The sequence below is a fragment of the Temnothorax nylanderi genome, unplaced genomic scaffold (assembly GCF_030848795.1).
Source record: "Temnothorax nylanderi isolate EJ_2023f unplaced genomic scaffold, tnyl_v1.0 TNYL_tig0411_pilon, whole genome shotgun sequence".
Classification (NCBI taxonomy): Eukaryota; Metazoa; Arthropoda; class Insecta; order Hymenoptera; family Formicidae; genus Temnothorax; species Temnothorax nylanderi.
In genome coordinates this window covers 57570-78719 of record NW_027249473.1, presented here as the reverse complement: position 1 = coordinate 78719, position 21150 = coordinate 57570, and the positions used below count along the sequence as shown (strand labels likewise).

Genomic DNA, 21150 nt, shown 5'->3' with positions numbered 1-21150 from the left:
TGATATTCCTAAGTATAGGCAATTTGATAAATATCATGGAAATCGGTACGGTTTCGTCCCGGGACTTTCCTTCACGCGCGAGGAGAGGAACTTGAAGCAGGGAAAAGGAGCAGAAGGACCGAATCTGCTTCGTCACGTGGCGCAGCCTAACTTGGCACTGTCGGCCCGAGTGATTTATTGCTCACCTTCCCCTCGCTCCTTTAACCCTCGATATTCCGGTTGCACACAATGAAAGAGAGAAAGAGAGAGCGTGTGCGCTTACCTCCATCTTGACCGCCTCTTAAAATTATAATCAGTTTTACTCTCTTACTCTCCCGCCTTTCACTCCTTATTTCGCGGGGAATGCGGATTACCGGCGCGACTTGATATTATGCCGCAGAATCAATATCAGAAAAATTGTGCAGGAGCGTGCAAGTTTCCATACATAATCGGTATTACCGAATCGCGCTTGTTTTATACTGTATTCCTATTTAATTTGTTTTACCTAAAAGAAAAAATATATATACATATTTAGATTTAGCTTATCACGCGATATATTTGAAATGACAGAGGAACGGCAGAACATATTTGAGCCTCTCCACGATCTCATTTTAGACACACCTCTCCGAGGTATCTCACAATTTTTCGCATTTGAAAGGAGGCCACCACTTTTTTCCATACCTAATATCGCGCGTACGACTTCCTTCGATTCATCCCTTTATTCATCCCTTTGCCCGCAATCCCTCGATTCTCTTAGCTTTTTGCCTAAGTGTCTCAATGCAAACGCTAAAGCGGACGCCAGCGTACGCTTTGTCTTCTCCTCTTTCGCGTCTTGTCAAAGATCCGACGTTTTCTCACATTCTCTGCTTTATACCCTGGCAAGCTTCAATGTAATCACGGTCTATTTTACTTTCTGTCATTGTAAAGCGCACAGACAAAGCTGAGACTTTTGCATTCGACTTTCCCCCCTCTATATTTATAATGAATTTCGTGCTCATTCATTAAAAATGAAAATAAAGTAGCGATGTTAATCGAAATTTTAATTTGAAAAAAAAAACGCATTAATTTTTTTTCATCCAAGCAGCTAAATAATGTGCGAATTACGTAATAAAAACTGCTGGATATGGATTCAGCCAGATTCGCATCAATCGCGGAACGCGGATAACCGTCAAATGCAGATAGTAATTACGTAATGAGAATCGTGCAGAGCCGATTAACGTAATTCCAAAATCGAGCGCAATACTAATTATTTTCACGTGTATGCACTGACTGGATATGTATCGATTGATATTTTTATATTTTGTTCGGTACCGCCGCGCCGAGGCAAAGCTTAACGGGTATGATCTCGTATTCGTATTTAAGTAATAACACTCGTGTTATACACGATGCATATTAAAGGTAATGTTGAGACTTCGCGAGATACACTTAATTGACCGAGCCGGGATTAATTAACAAGATAGACGTTCGGTACGCGTAAGCGTTTAATTAGTACTGCACGGACTCTTCCTCGTTGAGTGAACACTGTTTAACTATAACGGTCTTTAACTTGAGCTGGAATTCGCAGTAATTAATTAGCTCTGACCATCGACCCTTCCTCAGGACGGATTAAATTTATAGAAAGGGACACTCTTCCCCTCCTCCCACCCCATACAGATTATAAGGACACATCCAACTTGTCTCTCTCTCTTTCTCTCTCTCTCTTACTTACATCATAACGAGATGATTATTATTACACAAAGCTGGAGCTGTTGTAAACATATATAAGATATTAAATTAAAATAGCAGCTCACATAATTAACATCCTTGTGCGAACGCTCATTTGTAAATTTTTATGGACTTAAAATACAGCTAGGTAAAGCCATTTATAAAAAAATTTGCATAACAATGTTAGAGAGAAAAAGGAGGGATTCTATTTACGCGAAATCTCAGTAAACACAGAAATAATCGTAATCGCGTAGTTTATTCGAAGCTGTGCTCCACACTGCTCCACATGTGCTCGAGCATGATATTCAAATTCGACCAGCGTAAAATGAGACTCGCACAATTTATTCCAGTCGCATGCACGCGGACTTTTTTAAATTACATATTAATCACCTCGAGAGGGAAAATCGCGCGAGCGACGGGTATCGATCTCTGGGTATCGCGCATACGTCTGTCCGCGATGCGACGTTCCTCAGTTCGTAATGAAATGAAACTTTCGTGCGCGGGAGAGCGCCTAAGATAGACTCTCTCGCGTTACCGGAGAAATCCGCAGCGGGACGGTCGTTTTGATAGAGCAATTTCAACTTTCTCGAACTGTTAGCGAAACGACGGTCGGTCGCTGGCGCGCGAGAGAGGCGGAGGAGGTGCGAGACGTGTTCTCGTAACTGGAAAGTGCAGCGACTCGATGCCCTATAATCAACGGGTTAACATCCATTCTATGCTTCGCGATACACCATCGCGTCGCGGAAATAAAACTTCCTGCGGCGAAAACACAACGAAGTCCTCCGCGCGTGAAGAACACAAATCGACTGCATAAAACGTACAAATAGTTTTGTGGCTTTCCATTTCTCCGTGTCGAAAAAAATCTCTCCGTTACTTGACTTTTTTATCGAGACATTTTTCTGTTCACGCGCAAAATGTCTTTCTGCCAACAAGATTCGTGGGACGAAGCGTTCCTCGGATAATCGAGTCGACGATGAAGAATTATGACCGACCGCATACCGACAGACGCGTGTTATGCGCTTGATAAATGCCAAGGTCGCGTTGAAGCTACTCCCTGGACGATTCACAAGTCGGCCGCTACCGACGTTCCTCCCCCGTAATTGCATAGTTTATCACAAAGACTTTCTCTGCCGGCGTTTCCATCAAAGGCGGATAGCCAACCACCTGAAAACCTCAATACAAACGCCTCTGTAAATCCCACCGACCTGTCGTCCTTCTCTCTCTCTTTTGCCTCTTCATCTCCCTTTATCTTTTCGGCGACTCGTGAAAGCTCGTGCCGTGAGGGGCGATCGGCGAATCGAGTGCTGAACAAAAGGGAGGGGCCCCTGTTCGCTCGAACGACTCTTTTTCGTGGCTGGTGCCCCCGATAATCGTCGGCCCGGCCGCGAAAATATCAAATGCAAATGGCTCTCTGACAGCCCCGCAATGTTTCTCGTTCTTTCTCACTCCTTCAAATTGGTGACGTAACCATAAATCGAATTTTTCTCTGACAGAAAGACCAAAGGAGATGCCATAAATATTCATTCGACGCTACGATGACAAACGACGCCAACGTTTTAGATGACGTATAGACACGCGCGTGCAGCATCTACATGATGTCTGTATAGCATGCATAGAACGGCGCGTTAGCGATATCTCTCCTCCCCTCACCTTCGCGAAGATTACTAAGCCGTTCATGGCGAATGATGTATCGTAGGTATTTGGAACATAAAAGTGGCAACGTTACCTGCAGCGAAACAGGGACTCGCAAGTGGTGCGCGTTTACTTTTGCTTCTTGTCTCACTCGAAGTTTACTTTAAGTTAAGAACTCGAAGTTAAACGTACCAATATACGCGAACGCATATAACTCAGCCTTAAGAATCTCTACCTAGATATGTCGGATAATAGACAAAATTCGCATTCGTGATGCAATCCGAGTGACAATATAAAAGATGCAGTCGCTTAAAATAATTAGGATTCATCGCAGATAATAGTTTTCTTACGATTTCCGGAAAAAATTTTCGGTTTTATATAGATAATTAAATAATTATTGATTAAATTTAAGAGACCAAATGTCATGTTAGGGTTTCCTTTTGTCTTCAAACTTTTTATTTGGATGCTATATCTCGTTATGTGATCGGAGATTTCCGAAGTTGCAGTTAATGCATAACGTGCCGAGACAAAGCTTTCATAGAACATACGTAAACGCATCTCATGGCCGTTAGACTCGTGTATAAATACGTTGCTCACATTGTCAGACGTTGATACGTCATCGTATGGCGACATTGTAATTCTGCTCGACATGTGTTGGTATCGCAACTAATAGTCTACCGGACAAAGAACATATAACCATAGAAGTTCGCACTAATACCTTCCAGCTCGTACATTGGTTTCGCACTGTTATGTAAAGTAGATTATTAAAAATAATGACTGTAACTTTAATATACGGTACGTTAAATATTAATCTTGAAAATAATTACAAGCTGACAAAGATGGTAGGTCACTAATATGACTGCAGGAGCGAATTAAAAAAAAAGTGGAAAGGGAAATTAAATGCAGAGAGAAGGCTTCCGCGCTGAATTTAACTTCGCAAAATAATAGTGAGGGACATTCATTGCATTCCACGGTTTCATCGAGCTGAAAAGCTTTAATTAAATATCTCGGTGCAATATTACTTACCGTGAAACCGATACCCACGGTGGCCGCGAAGTTTCCCGGCTGGAATCTTCCGGTATCGAACTGGACCAATAACGAAGTCTTACCAACTCCGCTATCACCGAGGAGAATTGTCTGCAAGCATACACGCTAGATTAGTTTAAGAAAACTTTAATGAAATAGGAACGTTCTATTTGTTGCAAAGAAATAAAAAACGATGCAATCTATATCTCGATCACGAATCTTTAAGTTCATATTTCAATTAATATACACACGTACGTTTCCCATTTCTTCCGCACCGCATCGTGGATGCTTCTTCAAAAGTTTATTTTTCAATTAAAGTATTCTTTCGCACGTTTTCCCATTTTTCGTGAATATTTCCTCAATTGCACTTTATATTTCGGCGTGTAGGTAGAACAGGCATGGAATATAAAAAAGCGTTCGCGAACGCGATTACAAGGAGCTATATCAGCTTTCTAGCTCTAGTCAAGTCTCTCCGAGCGCAATCACGATCTTATTTTGAGATTGTTTTGTCCATTGGATACGGTACCAACGAACAAGAGAGGAATAGAAACAACGTAGTGATAGTGCACCGAGTGTGCAATAAACCGCGGCAGTTCGCGCAATCAGTAGCAATGTCGAAGTCGATTGCGACGATAAGCGATCGAGCGTAGCGACGTACCGGAGTCCATCTTCCACCCAATATCAATTCGTATTGACTCGAAATTTAGAGACGTTTGTTGAAAACGGACCGATGCTGCGGACTATCAATATTGTTTTCGATAGCGAACCAAGCGACTATCTGTTTAAACGAGTACGCCACGGTACGCTCGATATCGGACTTGATATGAAAATTAAATTAAAAATTTAGTGGTGGCGCCACAATTTGATCAACATGAAATTTTTTACGACGGAATTTAATGTAGGCTCCGTCTACTTTATCCCATCTCGTACGATACGAGAAGATTGTGTTCTCTCTTTTTTTTTATTCATATGTTATTCACGATTTATATCATGTGTGAGTATCTCGGCTAAAATATTGGAAAGCGTATGCGTTGCAAAGCGAGGAATATAACAACTTCGTGGCAGATAATATATAACTGGGAGAAAGAAAGGAAACGATCTCTCCTACTTATTGTTCCGTACCAGGGGCCACCATCGTCGTCAGACAATGGCAGCTCTGACAGAAGATTGATACATGCGCTTCGAGTGTTTTCGCGCCGCGCGCGCGAGAATATCAATGCCATCGGTAACGGCGTAACAAAGAACAAGGGTTGCAATAACGCAGGTACGGCTGTGCCATGATGCACCGATGCCACCGACGGTCTAGCAGGTGTGCCTCCATTCTTCTGGCGATGGAGGCGCAGAATCGTTGTCCCTTCCTCGTAAAATGTCAGCGAGTGGGTAATAAGTGGTTAAATAACACAAATGTGCTCTTGACACCCCTGCACATCGTTCGCTGTTTTACTGCTTTCGAGAATGAGAAAGAGAGAGAGAGAAAAATACCATGTATGCCGGATATTGAAATATAAATGCACTTTTTATGGACATGCCGGGGGTATCATTTTGGACCTGACATTCGCGTGTCGCGTCGCGTGATTCTCTCGATATTGTATATGATCCACCGCATCTCCAAAATTTAGAGAGCCATTATTATTGATAGTGTATTCGCGTTTTACGCTCGGGGATAAATTATCTCGGAGTAACCGAATGAATGTACAAAGCACCACAATGTAAAGCATGACGTTCAATTAAATATCCTAGAGATTATAAAATTGCTGGAACCGCAAGAGTCTCGCGTGTGTAAAAGAGGAAGATTAAACTCGTGACTAATAACCGCGACTGTGTTTTGCGAAAACGAAGCTAGGCATGGTCTTGACGTTCAATTTCCCGTCATGGAAAAACTTTTTTCATCTCTCGTCTTATCGGAAACAACCTCCGTCGAAGGAGAGCGGAACTTATCGTTCTGAGATCGTGATTAGCGCTCGCAAAAGGCCACGCGCGAATAAAAAATGCGCGAGGAGTGACGAAGAAAAATGCGAAGAACCGCCAAAATCCGCGAAACTGGTTCGAATCGACTGTCAGAATCTCGCTTTCTAAATGAGAACATTCCCGGGCCGCCGAGAAGATCCTAAACCGTGTCGCCGTGGATTTATAATCTCCGAGCGCCTCGAGGCGGCGCGGCATCCCCTTCGCGACAGAATTTCTATTGAAAGATTCGCGATACCCTCAGGGGGTGGTCGTGACGAGTGTCGGCGAATGTGTCGGCCTCAGGGGCGGAGAAACTTAATTCACTGCCCTCCCTATCCCGTCTCTCTCTTTCTCCCTCCTGCGCCCCCTTCTCCCATTCTCTCCCTTTCTCTCCCTCTCTCCCGCCCCCCCCCTCATTCTCTCTCCGCTGTTGTAATCTACCTCTGTGTTCTCCCCATTTCCTCCACCCTCAGTGGAACCCCATTATTTCTTTGTAGATGTTTGTGCCGCCGCCGCGCGTTTTCAATTAATTGCCGGTAATCGCGGTAGGTGAGCGAACGTTAAAAGCTCACTGTGAGTCGGAAAGGATTTCGTTGTGTGATAATGTGTTGCGTGAAAACGCTTTTTAGAAATTGTTATACCGTGAGCTGGATGGCCGGAAGATTATTTTTGTCATAAACTAATTCTTGAAGATGAAATGTAAAGACGTAAGGTGAAAAAATTAGCGAACGTGGCATCAAAATCTTATGACTCGCTAATAAAATGTAATATTTTTCACTTTATAAATCGTTATAACAAGTCAAATATTTTCTCTAATATCAATTAACGCGGCGAATAATGCATCCCGTTAATCAATTATTTGAAAGTTAAATAGATAATTAAAGATTATATGATTAAATATATAATATGATAAATCTGTTATCATGTGTCTATTTTCTCATTTGAAATTTAGTTCGCCAAAAGATTTATATCTTCAATCGTCAATTATGCGAAAACTATCTCGCTGTTCTCATCGAAGGAATTAATTAAGAATTAAAGAATTCTAAAAATATCAATGATAGTTTTAACAACAGTCCATTATTATAGAGTGCCGATGATAAATTTCTATGCAAAAGACCGAGCGAATTTTTAGCTCTTCGGACAAGAGTACGAGATCAAACAGACTTCACCTCTCTTTATCAGTGACGGAGAATTTATCGGCGACTATAAAGTCCGGCTACCGTTCACTTCTTGCAACGAACGCGTTTCTCGCAGCCACCCCGGAGCACTATCGATTAACGATCTCGTACAATCAGTTGCGATCATTGTTTCTTCGCATCTCGTCAATCAATGGCGATTTACGGTCATGCTTTTCAAAGTACGTAAATATACAATTATCTTTCTCACGATCGTGCTCATTATCGTACAATAAAGATTTACATGTATCGCGCCATTAGAACGCATCAAAGTGGAAATTAAATAAATCAAAGATTTTCGATTTTCGTAGCTTAACCTGTGACATGATTATTTATGTTATAAATTAATAAAAATTTAATTAGCAGGTAACGTCGCGATTTTATACGGGAGATTATACACTAAAGAACGTGGTACTATAATTAAGATCGTAAGTTATAATCGACGTAATCGTCGGCTAATCCGCCTTCTGTTGGTCCTTCCAGTGAGAGCGCGGAACTGTCAATTATTAATAATATTTATATACAGGCCCTTCGTAGTCTCGGGTACACCTCGGAACGGCTCGTAACCCCGACGGAAGTGTAAAGCTGGGTACGCGATCGGTTACTACGGAGCCGTCATAAAAGTGCGATCGTAAAACCGACGTACCATGAAGACAAGCTGTAAAGATTTACGAACGAGATGTTGCGGGATTCGCAGGCTGTCGCGATCGCCGATAGAACTCGGATCCTGCCGAACGAGTCCTTTTCTGCACGGTTTCCGATGAAGTGAAGGACCGTCTTGTGACCCTCGAACGTTTTGTCATAAGCGCGAGCTTCATATTGCGTGATTCGCACAGTAAAAGGTATTTTAACGGAATATGAAAGCACGAATGTATTCTTTTGTAGAATAGCGCCGTAAAAAATATAACTGCATTGCGAATACCTTCGTGAGCTTTAAGTTTTGAATTCTTTTCTAGAGTACCGCTATGAAAAAAAGATGTAATTACATAGTGAATATATCTTTAAGTTTTAAATTCTTTTCTAGAGTGCCGAGTATGAAAAAAAGATGTAATTACATAGTGAATATATCTTCGTAGGTTTTGAAGAACTTTCATTCTTTCGGAAACGCAACGTCAGAGTTCCTCAGAGAATCCTGGCAGTCGAAAAGGAATCGCTTAACAAGCGAACGCCGTAATACACGCCACGTATCGCATACGGCATACGGGTTCGGGGTTGCGTTACTTGCGTTGCGATTTGCATGGGGCGTTCGCGTTTAAATATGTGCACGTGCGGCCGCGGTGCGTGCGCGTGTGCATGTGCAGCGTGCATGTGTAGCGACAGTCGCGTTCGAGAACGCATGAGATATCGCGTTACGCGCGCATTTAACGGCGACGCACTCGGAGCTCGTAAAAAAAGGAGAAAGAAAACACAAACGTGCGCGGCACACGGCGTGCGAAAGTAAGCACCGCTCTTTAGAAGAACGTGGACATCAAATTGGCAAATAAATGTGGAGAAAAAAAGAAGTCGTCCTACGCACGTTTTTCAGCGCGACAGTAAGTATTTCACATCCGATAAATGGATCGAGGGGGATGAGGGGGATTGTCTTGTCAATGGATAAAGATTTGTCGGCAAGGTTGCACCGTTTGCGGGACGACCGGAAACCTTGCCGCGAAGGAAATGCTCACGACGGAAATTTAGAGAACGCAAGACACGCGAGAAGGGACAAAGGAAGGCAACGCGGGAATGCGGGAATTCCAGTTGGAGAATGATTTTATGTTTCGCATTCTGGTTGCGCGAAATCTACCATGAAGAAAAATACAGAGAACAGCTACATAGATTCAGAATATTCGATACCGTATTTATACGGAAAGCAGAATATCCGCGAGGAGAAAAGTCTAGAGAAAAAGAAAGAATATCTTTTTTACATATAACAGTTTAGAGTTATTTAAAAAAATAACGAGATAATCCTTATCTCGGAATCATTATATATCAATACCAATTAATAATAAAAATACCACTGAGAATAAATTCTATCGTTAGCAAAATGTTTTTGTCGGAGAATATCATCGATATATCAGGTGGTATTATCATAGTTCCTATTACCATGGGTTTTTCATGCGCGATTCTAAAGACTCTCGAAGACTCTGATCGTTCGCATTTTCATATCCAGTGGCTTTTAAACGCGGCAGTGCCGCGCGTAATACCGCTTTTCGTGTGTCACGACCGACGTCCAATGGTGCGACAAGGTCGTGTACATTCGTATGCTAATCGTCGACGAGGCAGAAGGAGAAAAACGCGCGGACGAAACAGAGGAGACGACGACGACGACGATTCGCACGACGATACGATACGACCGATAAACGCGAGCGTGGGTCACCCAAGGTGTGATTCGCGTTTTCCCTGAGCATCAATGCGTCACATAGTAATGCAGATTGATCAAACAATCGATGCAAATGTTAATGACGCGTGTCCTGGCATACAAACGTAAAATGGACGTACATAAATGAATATTCAAACATATTCGTTATTTGAATTCTAAATAATCATTTTTAAGTCGGAGATAAATCGATTGTAAGTAAATTTTAACAGCAGCTAAATCCATTATTAAAATCGTAAGTCGCGTATACTTTTCTATTCCTAGATCATAAAACGTAACATTGACTTCCAGACATTTACACACAATGTACATTTCACGTATTAATAGAATTTTTCTAATTTTACAATTCTCATAAATAAAAAATCATAAATACTTTTTTATTTATGAAAACCGTAAAATTAGAAAAATTTTGCTCTAGGACTCTTAAATCTGATGCCTGGACAGATTAACACCCTCCCCCTATGTTAGGAGGAAAAGCGGAGCAGTCGTATGCACGTGAAAATGTGATCGATCACGTAGCGTCCGCTGTCAAAGCGATTTCGCGCGTGGTTATCCGGTGCAAGCTCGGTGCCAGTGCTCGGTTACGGTATTAAAAGCCCCAACGGTATTTTGCGATTACGAATACGAGCTGCGTGATCGTGGATCGGTTTCAGAGTACGCCGCAATGAATCGAGCCATTTGCGAGTGCACGTGTGCATGCGCTTGGTGGTGGCTCGGCGACGACGCGAGAGGAGAGGCAATGGGCGCACGCATCGCTGCACGTACGCACATATACGTTGCACATACACGCCCATTATAATACGTTTTATTTAGTTTTGCGACATCATTTGTCATTCGTGTTTATTCATTTGTCTCTCGTAAAAATCGAAGGGCGTTAATTCTCGTGCCGTACAACTTTTTCTTCCTCTGAGGCACACATATTTTAATTTTTTTTTTTTTACACAATTCCGAGAACTTTTGAGTATTCTCCCGTACAACTAAAAGATTGATACGTCGAATGTCAAGTGTCAAATATATCACGAAAATAATTTTCATGCGAGAATCATGCTTTGCTCGTCACGCATATTTTTACATGCTGCATGTTTTGTAATAGAATGTTTCATTGTTACACGGCATAACATTTTATTTTTACAATTTACACCGCAATCTTTATTTCGAAATATGAGATCTCCAATATTATCTCTAAATTCTTCCTCGAATAACGAACGCTTCCGATGTTGCAATTTGAGCCGTGATTTTATCTCAAAATTTTACGATTCTTAAATTCCTACATTTTTTTAATATCTCCGTAATGCCATAAAATTCTTAATCTCAACGGACTCTTTGTATCTGCTAATCCTTGTTCGGCTATTATACTTCCTTTCAGATAAAACATATTAAAATTCTTTTGTCTCTCGAATGCGCCATTCATTATTAATTAAGAGAAATTATGTCCTTCTCGAAGGTAAAAATCGTTGTTCGCAGCAATCATTTCTGCGTTCAGCATACAAGCACTGTTTCGATAAGTCTCTGCCAAGTTATTTGTCGCCACAGACATAAAGTAAGAGGACAACTTCTCGTTTTATTTTACCCCTTCGAATATTACGTAGCGCTTCGCACGTAACAGTACCAAGTGCCGGCGACGCAGGTTCCTCTTCCTTCTTCGTCGTCGAGAAATCTTACGAGTAGACAACGCCGTGCGCGATAAAAATAACTCGAGCCTCACCGTCGCGGTCGTCGAGCGCTTGTTTAATAGAGGCTCGCTGTTCCTCGATGCAACAGCTGCGGGTGGTTAGATTATTACCGAACGGGATTGAATCAGCCAAGCACAAAATGAACTCGAGTCCGCGCGATCGAGAGTATCGCCACGCGCGTTTCTTGCAAACGGGACAAACTCGGCACCATTAAAGGAAAGAGAAAGATAGAAGGGAAGTGTCATTTACAAAGTTTAGAATTACATTAAACATTCGCACGCTATTAAAGAGCCAATTTGTCCTCTCTTTGAACGAGAGGTGAAATCGCAAACGGGAGAGTTATTTATTTCCCACGAATCGGCGAGAGGAAAACTTGGGATTTCCTTATTCCGCGTATTCGAAACCACGGGAAATATCTGTCATAAAAATGTACTGTTATGATTATGATTACGGTAAGGACACGTCGCGAATATGTTTATCGCTCCTTGCTCGGCATACGGAACTCTAGCTCGAATAATTTATCAACTACCGAACTTCTCGGCTCGACAAACCCGACCAGAATATCAATCGGGTCAATCCGCTTAAAAATTCACCCTAGTATTTCGATATTTATCGATAAAGACGATCGAGGGACGTATCGCGAGGTTACTGTTTTCTCGGAAAGCTTTTCCTCTTGCAAATCTACTTAATGCCGAACGTTCCTTTTATTTTAACTTTTGAATGCATAAAAGAAATGTTGAAGGCTGCGCAGGATTTTTATATAATATTCTTCTAATATCTTCATTTTTTTTCTCTTAGATTTAGATAACTGTCAGAGAAATTATAAGGCTATTTATCGATAGCATTCAATTAAAAATTATCAAAATCGTTCTTCTACTATTCGAGTTTTTTCAAAATTTATTAGACAGTTGTGCATAAAAGAGTTAATTCTAAAAATTATTACATAAAAAATGTAACAAGCGGAAATGATAACGAATCACGATCAAGCATCTTTTACGATCCGATTTGCTGTTCTGGAGAATAAGTTCGATTCGCTCAAGTTTCACTGCTCACATTTCTCGTGTGCTGTAATCCTCAATCGAGAAACTTCCCTGACAAGAAGTATAATCGATCAACATCTGGGAAAATGCAAACTTTTCCTGTGAACATTCCGATGAATCCCAAGCGCGAATCAAGTGACATTTACAGGAAATCTTATTATATTTCATCTTATCGCTGAGGTTATCACCCCCTGAATTACCATAATCGCGATAACGTATTTACAAGCATGAGTTCTCTTATCGAAAAATCCGTCGCGCCGTTTCCGGGGACGGTTCGCAGCGACGACGTACTATCGTCACGACCGACGACATGAGATCTAACGAGCGTACGCGGAAAGATCCGCGCATCTCCCTCGCGGCAACCGTAAAACCGCGAAGGACGTTGCAATTTCTCGCGGTGGATGCGGTCGCTCTTCGACGCGGCTTTGTCCTTCTCTTTCAGCGGCGTATCAACAGTCATTAATAAAAAATATCGTAATTGCATTCTCGGGCAAAAATTCTCTCGTGAGGATTTTTCGCTCGCGACCGACTAAAAGACCGCTGTCTTAAAAAAATAAAATTAATTTCATGTTTCGGTTGGGTCTGACAATGAGTAAAATTCAGGACTCTTGCTATTCTACTTTCGGGAAGAAAGTTGCTTGCGGGAATAAGATTACGATTTTTATGCATTTATAGTCTTCTTCGGCGTCGTCGATACGCACGTGGACCAAAGGTAAAGCCGGAAATCGGCTTTGCCGAGATAGCTCACCCCGCGTACGGAATGCCACGGTGTCTATGTGTACATGCCGTTGGTCTCGCCGCTTCGTCCTCCCGCCGTCTTTCTGCATTACCACACGGCCGCTAACTCAATTGGTATGCGACTGCGCGAGCCCGCCAGATGCACGACCGCCCGTTGAGGTCAGTGTGCGGTGCGTTGTCTAGCCGAGTTTCAACCGAGTATGCGTGCTGTATCGTGAAAAAAAAAGAGAAAAATATATACGCGCGCGCTTCCCGCCCGCAAATCTCGGAAAATCAATCTCGACGCCACCGTTCCTTTGGGACCGAAAATTCGCACGTCGTGAAAAATGTCGAATATATACAATATACACGCGAGATTTTCACTAAAACTTTGTCGGATTTATCAGAACGTGCGGAAAGATAAACAAGACGAATATAATCGAGGCCGTTGAACGCAAAACAAGATGAAACATACGTGGGTGAGAAAAGAGGGGAAAGGCTTAAGTGGTTTTCTCCCCTTAATTCGATATTTATCTTCCCCTTCCCGGGGAGAATCTGCAAAAATCAAGCTGGTTGCTGCGCTGGGCTTCAATTATCCTTTATAGGCGGTACGAAGTGAGTACTGACGAGGTGCCCGGACGGCCGAAGAAAGTGCAAGGCAAGAACCGGCTCGAGAGATGGTAGACCCCCTACCGGTTTTACTTGGTCCCCCTGTGTAGTAGCTTATTCAAACCCGCAGCCCCTCTCTGACCCCCCCTCTCCCGCCGCTCTTCCGTCCCACGTTGAGTAGTCACGAGAGGAGAACCCTCTCCTTAATTGCAGCGGGGCGACCGGAAAAAAATGCTCGATGGCTTCTGGGCTCTACTTTATTGCGCGCTGAGTCGCGCATACGGCTCGGAACATAAAATTAAATGTCACGCGCGGAAAAGTGCAACGGGGGCCCCGATCGCGTCCTATATTTAGCGCCTGTCGCGCGCGAAACGTTATCGCTCTTGGCTGATCTGAGCTGAAACCGATCGGGAATTCAGCTCCGATGGATCTCAGCGGCTGGGTGTTTGCCCGTCGCGAATATTCATCGCGCATAATGCGACACATCGCATGCAATTATACGATAACAATTATCAAGGACGACTGTAAATTTCAAATTAGTCTCACTAGTTCTAGAATTAAGATATTGGGCATCTTGGACAATCCTTATAATAATTGTAGAATAACTATTGTTTGTATAATAACTGTAGAATAACTCTAATATATAATAATTATTATAATTCGTTATAATAATAGAAACATGTTTAACATTTTATCTCTCTTTTTTACCACGTCATACATTGATAATGTCTGTATTCTTTTGTTATCGCGCCGTTCCCGCGTTCCGTTCAACTTTGTACTTGCATTCGTTATTCAAATATGAAAATTAAGCAAAAAGAAATTTTTTTAAGTATATCTGAACGCTGCGAATTTTGAAAAAAGTAAGAATAATTGTAAAAATGTATATCATTGAGAAAGATGATTTTGTCCGTAGACGGTCAAGCAAGTCGAAGCTTAGGACGCTATGGATGTTATCTAACGCGCGTAAATTTATCCGCGAATCGCGTTCCACCGGATGCGAATGAAGACAACGAAGGAGCAGATAAGAAGACGGCGAAGACAGAGGAATCTTACGACGAGCTGGAAGCTCGCGAACGAGGCAAGGAGAAGGACGTGATGAAGTGCAGAAAAAGACGGAAGAGAGTGGATGGCGGGAGAGAGAGAGAGAGAGAGAGAGAGAGAGAGAGAGAGAGAGAGAGAGAGAGAGAGAGAGAGAGAGAGAGAGAGAGAGAGAGAGAGAGAGAGAGAGAGAGAGAGAGAGAGAGAGAGAGAGAAGTTGTGAGGACTGAAGAAGACGAAGACGCGAAATGAAGGACGGGGGAATCGTCTCGGGGGCCGTACCACGGCTACCACGGACCTCTGGCATTCCCGATCATTATTCCACGGGTTTGCCAAGGGAGAGGAGGCCGGCTTGTCCTTGGCACGGAAGGCAAGGTTAATCCCACTGCATCTCGGAAGCGTGGTGATCTACCGATCGACGAGTCGATTTTGCGAACGCGCGCACATTTCGCCACCGAATTACGCGTGTTCGGTATCACCTCAAGATGTGATTTATTTTACCGCAAAAGAGACGAGACGGGAACTAACTTCTTAATATTATTTTTTGTAGGTGAGAGTAATTTCGTTTGGTTTTTGCCGTATCTCTTTAAGAACTCGTGCTAAGCGACATACCTTGTGCGCGAAATTATCTTCTTTCTCCTGGTCCCTCTTCAAAGCGCTTCTCACGTTGTCGAAGTCGCTCGTTGTCCTAAAAGTCGTGCTGTAGTTGTTGCTGAGCACCTCGGCAGGTGGCTTATAATCGCGATATCCGGTAGGTGAGGGTGTCTTCTCGAGGGGTCGTTCCACGGTTGCGGGCGTGAGGCCTCCGGAAACGACATTCGTGACGGTGGCAGAGCGATCGTCGTCCATTTCGAATACGTCGTCGCTCATGCTGTCCTCGGCCGTCAGAATCTGCGAATCATAATGTAAAATCACCTTTAAACATCTCTGAAAGTGTCAACGTAACCGATATCATTGACCAATCATTTTAAATAAATTAAAATTATTTTTAATTTCAAAAATTTTTAAATTATTTAAACTTATTTGTAAAAAATATGGTTTAGGTTACAGAGAAAATCATTAATGTGCCATCCAAAATTAACTAACGTAGATGACCTTAAGAACTAAGAATAACATTTAGCTGCTCAAATTCCAATTGTAGTATACAACTCTCGTGGAAGTCGAAACGGGCAGTCAAGAAAATCATTACATATTTTAATATAATCTCAAACTCTTTGATCATTTTCGAGTGTCGTATCGGTCGCGAAGAAATCGCTCGCGGTATTTCTACCCTTGCAATAACTTTCCGCGGAACGAGTGCCGCTTGTCGCATTATCGAAGCCTACCGGAGAAAACCAGTTCGGCGGATGCTCTCCGTAAATACCATTGCCGCGCAGCAAATGCTGAAATAACTGTCCTTCGATCGACCGACATCTCCATCTTCGAGGAACGTGCCGTAACGCCACGGCCTTGTGTAGTACTTAAAGCCAATTAGTAACTAGTCCCCGACAGTCCCAATATAGTGCCTAGATCGCTACATGGTCGCGTGCAATCATAAAGTGACACGAGGATGGGTACCTGGACCTTTATGAAGTTGCAAATGCGCGACGATTAACTCGCTTGGTCATCGCGAGTATCGCACGGACTCAATCACAGGCGAAAATTGTCATAAGGACTCTTAACACATAGAAGCGTTTGACGCTTTATTCGAAGCATGATATCGTGAAAGACTTGTCACGTAAACATGTCCGTGACGTTTCCGTCCCGACGTCGTATGACGTCGTGACGTCGACGGCGTCGCCTCTTGAAATTGAAAGGCTAGCGTGGAATCGATAAATTTACATGGCGGAAGGCGATTGGCATACATGATTTATGGCACTGTTCCCCACGAAGAGGCACCGAAGAAGTCCGATATAATCTCCCGGGTAGCCAGCTCCCCGCTGAATATTTTAGCGGGCATACACTCCACGAAGGTTACTTTAGCGACGTCTGACTACTTCGATTCTTCACGTCGCGCGCCTTAATGGCCTTTATCGATAGCACGTACAAATGATAGCGTAGCGGCAGATTACTATTATCGTCGTTGCATTAGCTTTTATATCTCGATTATTAAAATTAGAAATTCAATATCTCGGGACTATACTTTATATCGGAGTATATTTTATGTGTGGAAAGATATTTTATATGAAAGTATATATTTTTTGTCTTTCTATTCTGCATTCTCTTTATGTGATATAGAAATATCACATAAATTTTGTATTATATATTTGCATACCTATATAATTTTTCCCCTATTTTTTATCTTTCTTTTTTGCTTTCGATATGTAAAATGATATCAGATTTGTAGAACTATATGCTGATCTCAAGATTTGAATTAATTTACACCATAGTTACAGCATGTTATGATGGAACAAAGTGACAGAGGTGTCATGGTAATGAATACGCACATTGTTCCGAAGTCGCTTCCCTTCCGAACTAATTGCCCTCTGTTTCACTTTACCCCATAGATCGCCCCGCATTAATCCCTTCTCTGAGAATGTCACGTGACATGCGACCTTGATTACACGAAATCAATTCAAATATTAATGTAAAATAGACTTGCTTTTATCGTGTACATAATATAAGCTAACATATGAGGGAAACATATAACTTACATAAATAAAATAAAATACTTATCAATTCTCTAGTATTAGAATGGACGCTTTTGTGCGCACAAATATTGACACAACTTCTGGAAAAGCAGTTCTGCTCAGTGTAATGGATGACCGAGATACGAAATAGTCTGTTTCAGTGTATGTAAAATGCAAGAATCGATGAAGCAAAAAAAAAGAGATGGAAATTACAGCTTTAAAAGTGTACTATTGATCGAGCCAGATGCTTAATCGATGGTGACCTGCGTACGACTACCGGACTCTTGGGATACTTGTTGCACCGGTTCTCCACGCTCATTACTCAACTGACGGTTGCCCATATACCGGTGATAAAGTCGGCAGCGATAATTGGGTTGCGAAAGCACCGTCGCGATACCACGACACCTCGCGTGGTCGATCGATTCTCCCAAGAATAAACCCACAAGTTACTCATGAAATGGATCAAATGTTTTAAAAATTTCATACAAGTTTTTGATACCGCAAAAAGGAAAAAGAAAGAACGTATAGTACAAAATAAATTTTTATAATTCGTATATTATAAAAAAGTCTAAATAAAATAATGGGCTCTTAATAAATGTCTTATAACTTTCGAAACACTTGATCAATCACACGAGTTACTGTACATTAAATAAAGATGTACTTACATTAAGGGACGCCGAAGCGGGAACGGTAACCATAGATGGACCGTCACCATCACCAGCACCACCTCTCATCGTGCTCTTCTAAATGCGAATATCGTCTCTCATTGGATAACTGCGAACAGCAAAAGCACGCCATCCGTTAGTATGGTCTATTTAATCAGTAAATAAAAATGAACAGTATATTATATAGGAAATTTTTATGTAGAATCATGTAACTTAAAAAGAAATATTCTTCTCTTCCCCCAATGTTTTAAAAATAAAATATAGCTACTACAGTAAATATTTACAGTACATAATTACTACAGTAAATATTTCAATCATTTTAACACGTTAAAAAGAGATCGGATTTTATCTCTCAATCCCTTCATCCTCTTTTTTCGCGAGAAGTATATACAATACAAAGGCGTTATCGCACTTCTAGGCGACTGATTCTAGTTCGAGTGTAAATTCTATCTCGAAGGGTGCGAGTTTGCTTCGCACTGTCGAGATCAAAGTTCGACTAGAGATATATAGGTACCGTAGCGGAGTCATCGCGTCAATTCTAATCCCGATCAAGGAAAATCGTGGAACTGTATATTCCGCGAGTTACTCCACTCCGCCCGATGAGTAATTCTCCATTCAATTTCAACCCTCCTTCGACTCACAGTCACGCAAACACGCGCGGATTTTCACGCAACATTACAATAAGCGTTCGTGAGATCATCTCTCTATCTCTCTTCTTATCGGCGCTCCATCGATACGTGCATCTCTATTTCGGGAGCACAGTTTCTTCTCTCGCTTCTTCTCTCTTCCTCCTTCTCTCCCCTCATCAGCGCATTTTACAGTCTAACGCGCTCTATACTTCGTCCGCTCGTCCTGCCATCCCGCTCTCTCCCTCCCTCAACACGTGCGCTTTCTCATCGTCCTCTTCGCCCCAACCATCTTCAACATGCAATCACGCACGCATCATCTTCACTTCACACACTCAAACATGCATACACACACACGCCGCACATAAAACGTCCCGCATGACGTTCTATCCCTCTCAGGTGCACACACTTAGCCTAACTACATTCGAGTGTCGTTCGTCACACGCCCGACAACAGAACCACTCTTCCGTTCTTTCTCGCTCGCTCTCTCAGCCGCAGCATCTTCACGCTCCGTTTCATCGTTTGTCTCCCGCGTCCTCTCGCTCTCGCTCGCGCCACGACGGGTCTTCGTCCTCTTTGTCACGCGCACGATCAGAGGGACCGGCGCCGCGGCGTGCCGTTCATCTCTGTCACGCGCTCTCTCTCTCTATCTCTCGACGTGGCCCACCCACCGCAATAAGTTCCACCCGCCCACGTTACCTTTCACACACTTCTCGCCGGCCGATCATCCGTTGCGGATCGGGAAGCAGGCGATTCGCTTATCTCATCGGCCGATCTTTCGGCGACCGACCGATCGGCCGACCGTCCGATCCGAAAAAATGAGACAAAAGGGCATTTTTTTTTCTTCGCCGGAGCCAATCGAATATATTACCGCCACGATATCCAGCAGTAATTATACGCACGCGTAAATTCGCGAATTATTATACATCTCGAAACGCGAGAGCGATTTACCGTACATTCCAAAATCGATATTTTTTAAATAAATTCTCTTTTTAAATCCTTTTTCTCAAACAAAATTAATTCTTCTCAAAGCGTTTTTATCGATTTTTGCTTGAATTAAGTTCCTCGAATCGTTGTGATAAGATAACAGAATCGACTTAACAAATGCGGAGCAACTAAGATCAGAATAAAAAGTGTCTCTTCCAATAGAATGCTTCGTTGAGTTTCTAGGGAAATTATTTGTCCTTGAAGTCAATCCTCGGTACGCTTTCTCGGTCTCCTGGTTTCTTCTCCGATTTTCACGGCCAGTCGAGCGAAACGTACTCATGGTCGGAAACATTACTAGAATCAGCATGCTCGAAGAACAAAGGATGTCATTATCTTAATCGATAAAGTTATCGATTTGTAAAGGCGCTTAACGCAAGATGGGTTTCATTGAATTGGATTGTTGATTAAGTGTTTACTCAATCAACACACAGCGATCGAAGAAAACAAATGCTTCATATCTTTAACAATTTTAATAAATATGGTTCACCAACAAGTACAATATTTTTATTATCCATTTCATATTCTAAGAAAATATCGGCGAATACTTATTGAAATATTTATTAAAGTTCGCGCAAAAGAATATGCTAGGTGATCCAAGAGAACTTCAGAAGTTTTTTAAAAATATCACGTTTAATCTATAGTACACCGTAATCCTTTAACCTAACAAAAGGTATGGAATTATTTATGGAAAAAATCATTGTTATAAAAACTAAAAAATTTTCAAACTCTCTTAGATTCCTCCTAAACAGTTAAATGCTACGTATAAATGTTTCGATATTTTTGGTAACATTTGATAAAATGATCTCCAGAGCAGATCTCGTATTTCCTCAATCAATCTCCGCGTTGGCGAAAACGCCACGCATGAATACAATGCATGAATACTAACCATACACTCCGGTTTCACGGAATCGCACCGGCGCGGCGGCGCGGGCAATTCCGTATCTCGCGCTACGAAATCACGTCGAGAATTTGATTGCACGACGCTCGCGCTGGTCTTAATGAGCGCGAGCCTCCGATCGAGTAAAGGCCATCGGGGTCCGGCGGATCATTCGGGTCCTCGCGCGCACCATAAAAGTTCTCTCTATATTTAGCCACGGCTTCGTATATGTTCTCCACCTACATCGTCGCCCCTCTCGTTTGTTTTACGAGTCAGCGCCGCGTTTTCATTATGTTTACACGCGTCGCGAAATTGTCGCGCGACGCAAATTACTAGGCCAGTTTATTGATCGTCGCGTTAAATGATTACACAATGGCCGCTTGTCCAAATATCCCGGAGATTCTTTCTTCGACGCACGATCGTGGTCGTGACGTCATGGCGTCTTAGATATTGATTTATCCACGGTACGGGTACGATTCGCCACGTGTGT

At 42.4% G+C, this 21150-nt stretch overlaps 1 protein-coding gene and 1 long non-coding RNA gene across 8 annotated transcripts in view; one reads left to right on the top strand and one right to left on the bottom strand.

Annotated features, from left to right (window-relative positions):
• The window catches only part of LOC139782424 (ras-related protein Rab-37), a 118205-nt gene that overhangs the window by 49471 nt on the left and 47584 nt on the right, over window positions 1–21150 (bottom strand). For 6 of the 7 annotated variants that reach the window (XM_071721454.1, XM_071721451.1, XM_071721453.1 and 3 more), the window contains exons 2-4: window positions 18171–18279; window positions 15509–15787; window positions 4342–4452 (exon numbers count right to left, since the gene is read on the bottom strand). In XM_071721454.1, coding sequence (XP_071577555.1) covers window positions 4342–4452; window positions 15509–15787; window positions 18171–18239 — 459 coding nt within the window. In that variant the 5' untranslated portion in view covers window positions 18240–18279. Of the gene's footprint in view, window positions 1–4341; window positions 4453–15508; window positions 15788–18170; window positions 18280–21150 lie in introns of those variants that run through there. The other variant, XM_071721463.1, reaches the window with a different exon arrangement.
• Window positions 1–21150, top strand: part of LOC139782427 (uncharacterized) — an 81914-nt gene that overhangs the window by 51672 nt on the left and 9092 nt on the right. The window lies entirely within an intron of this gene.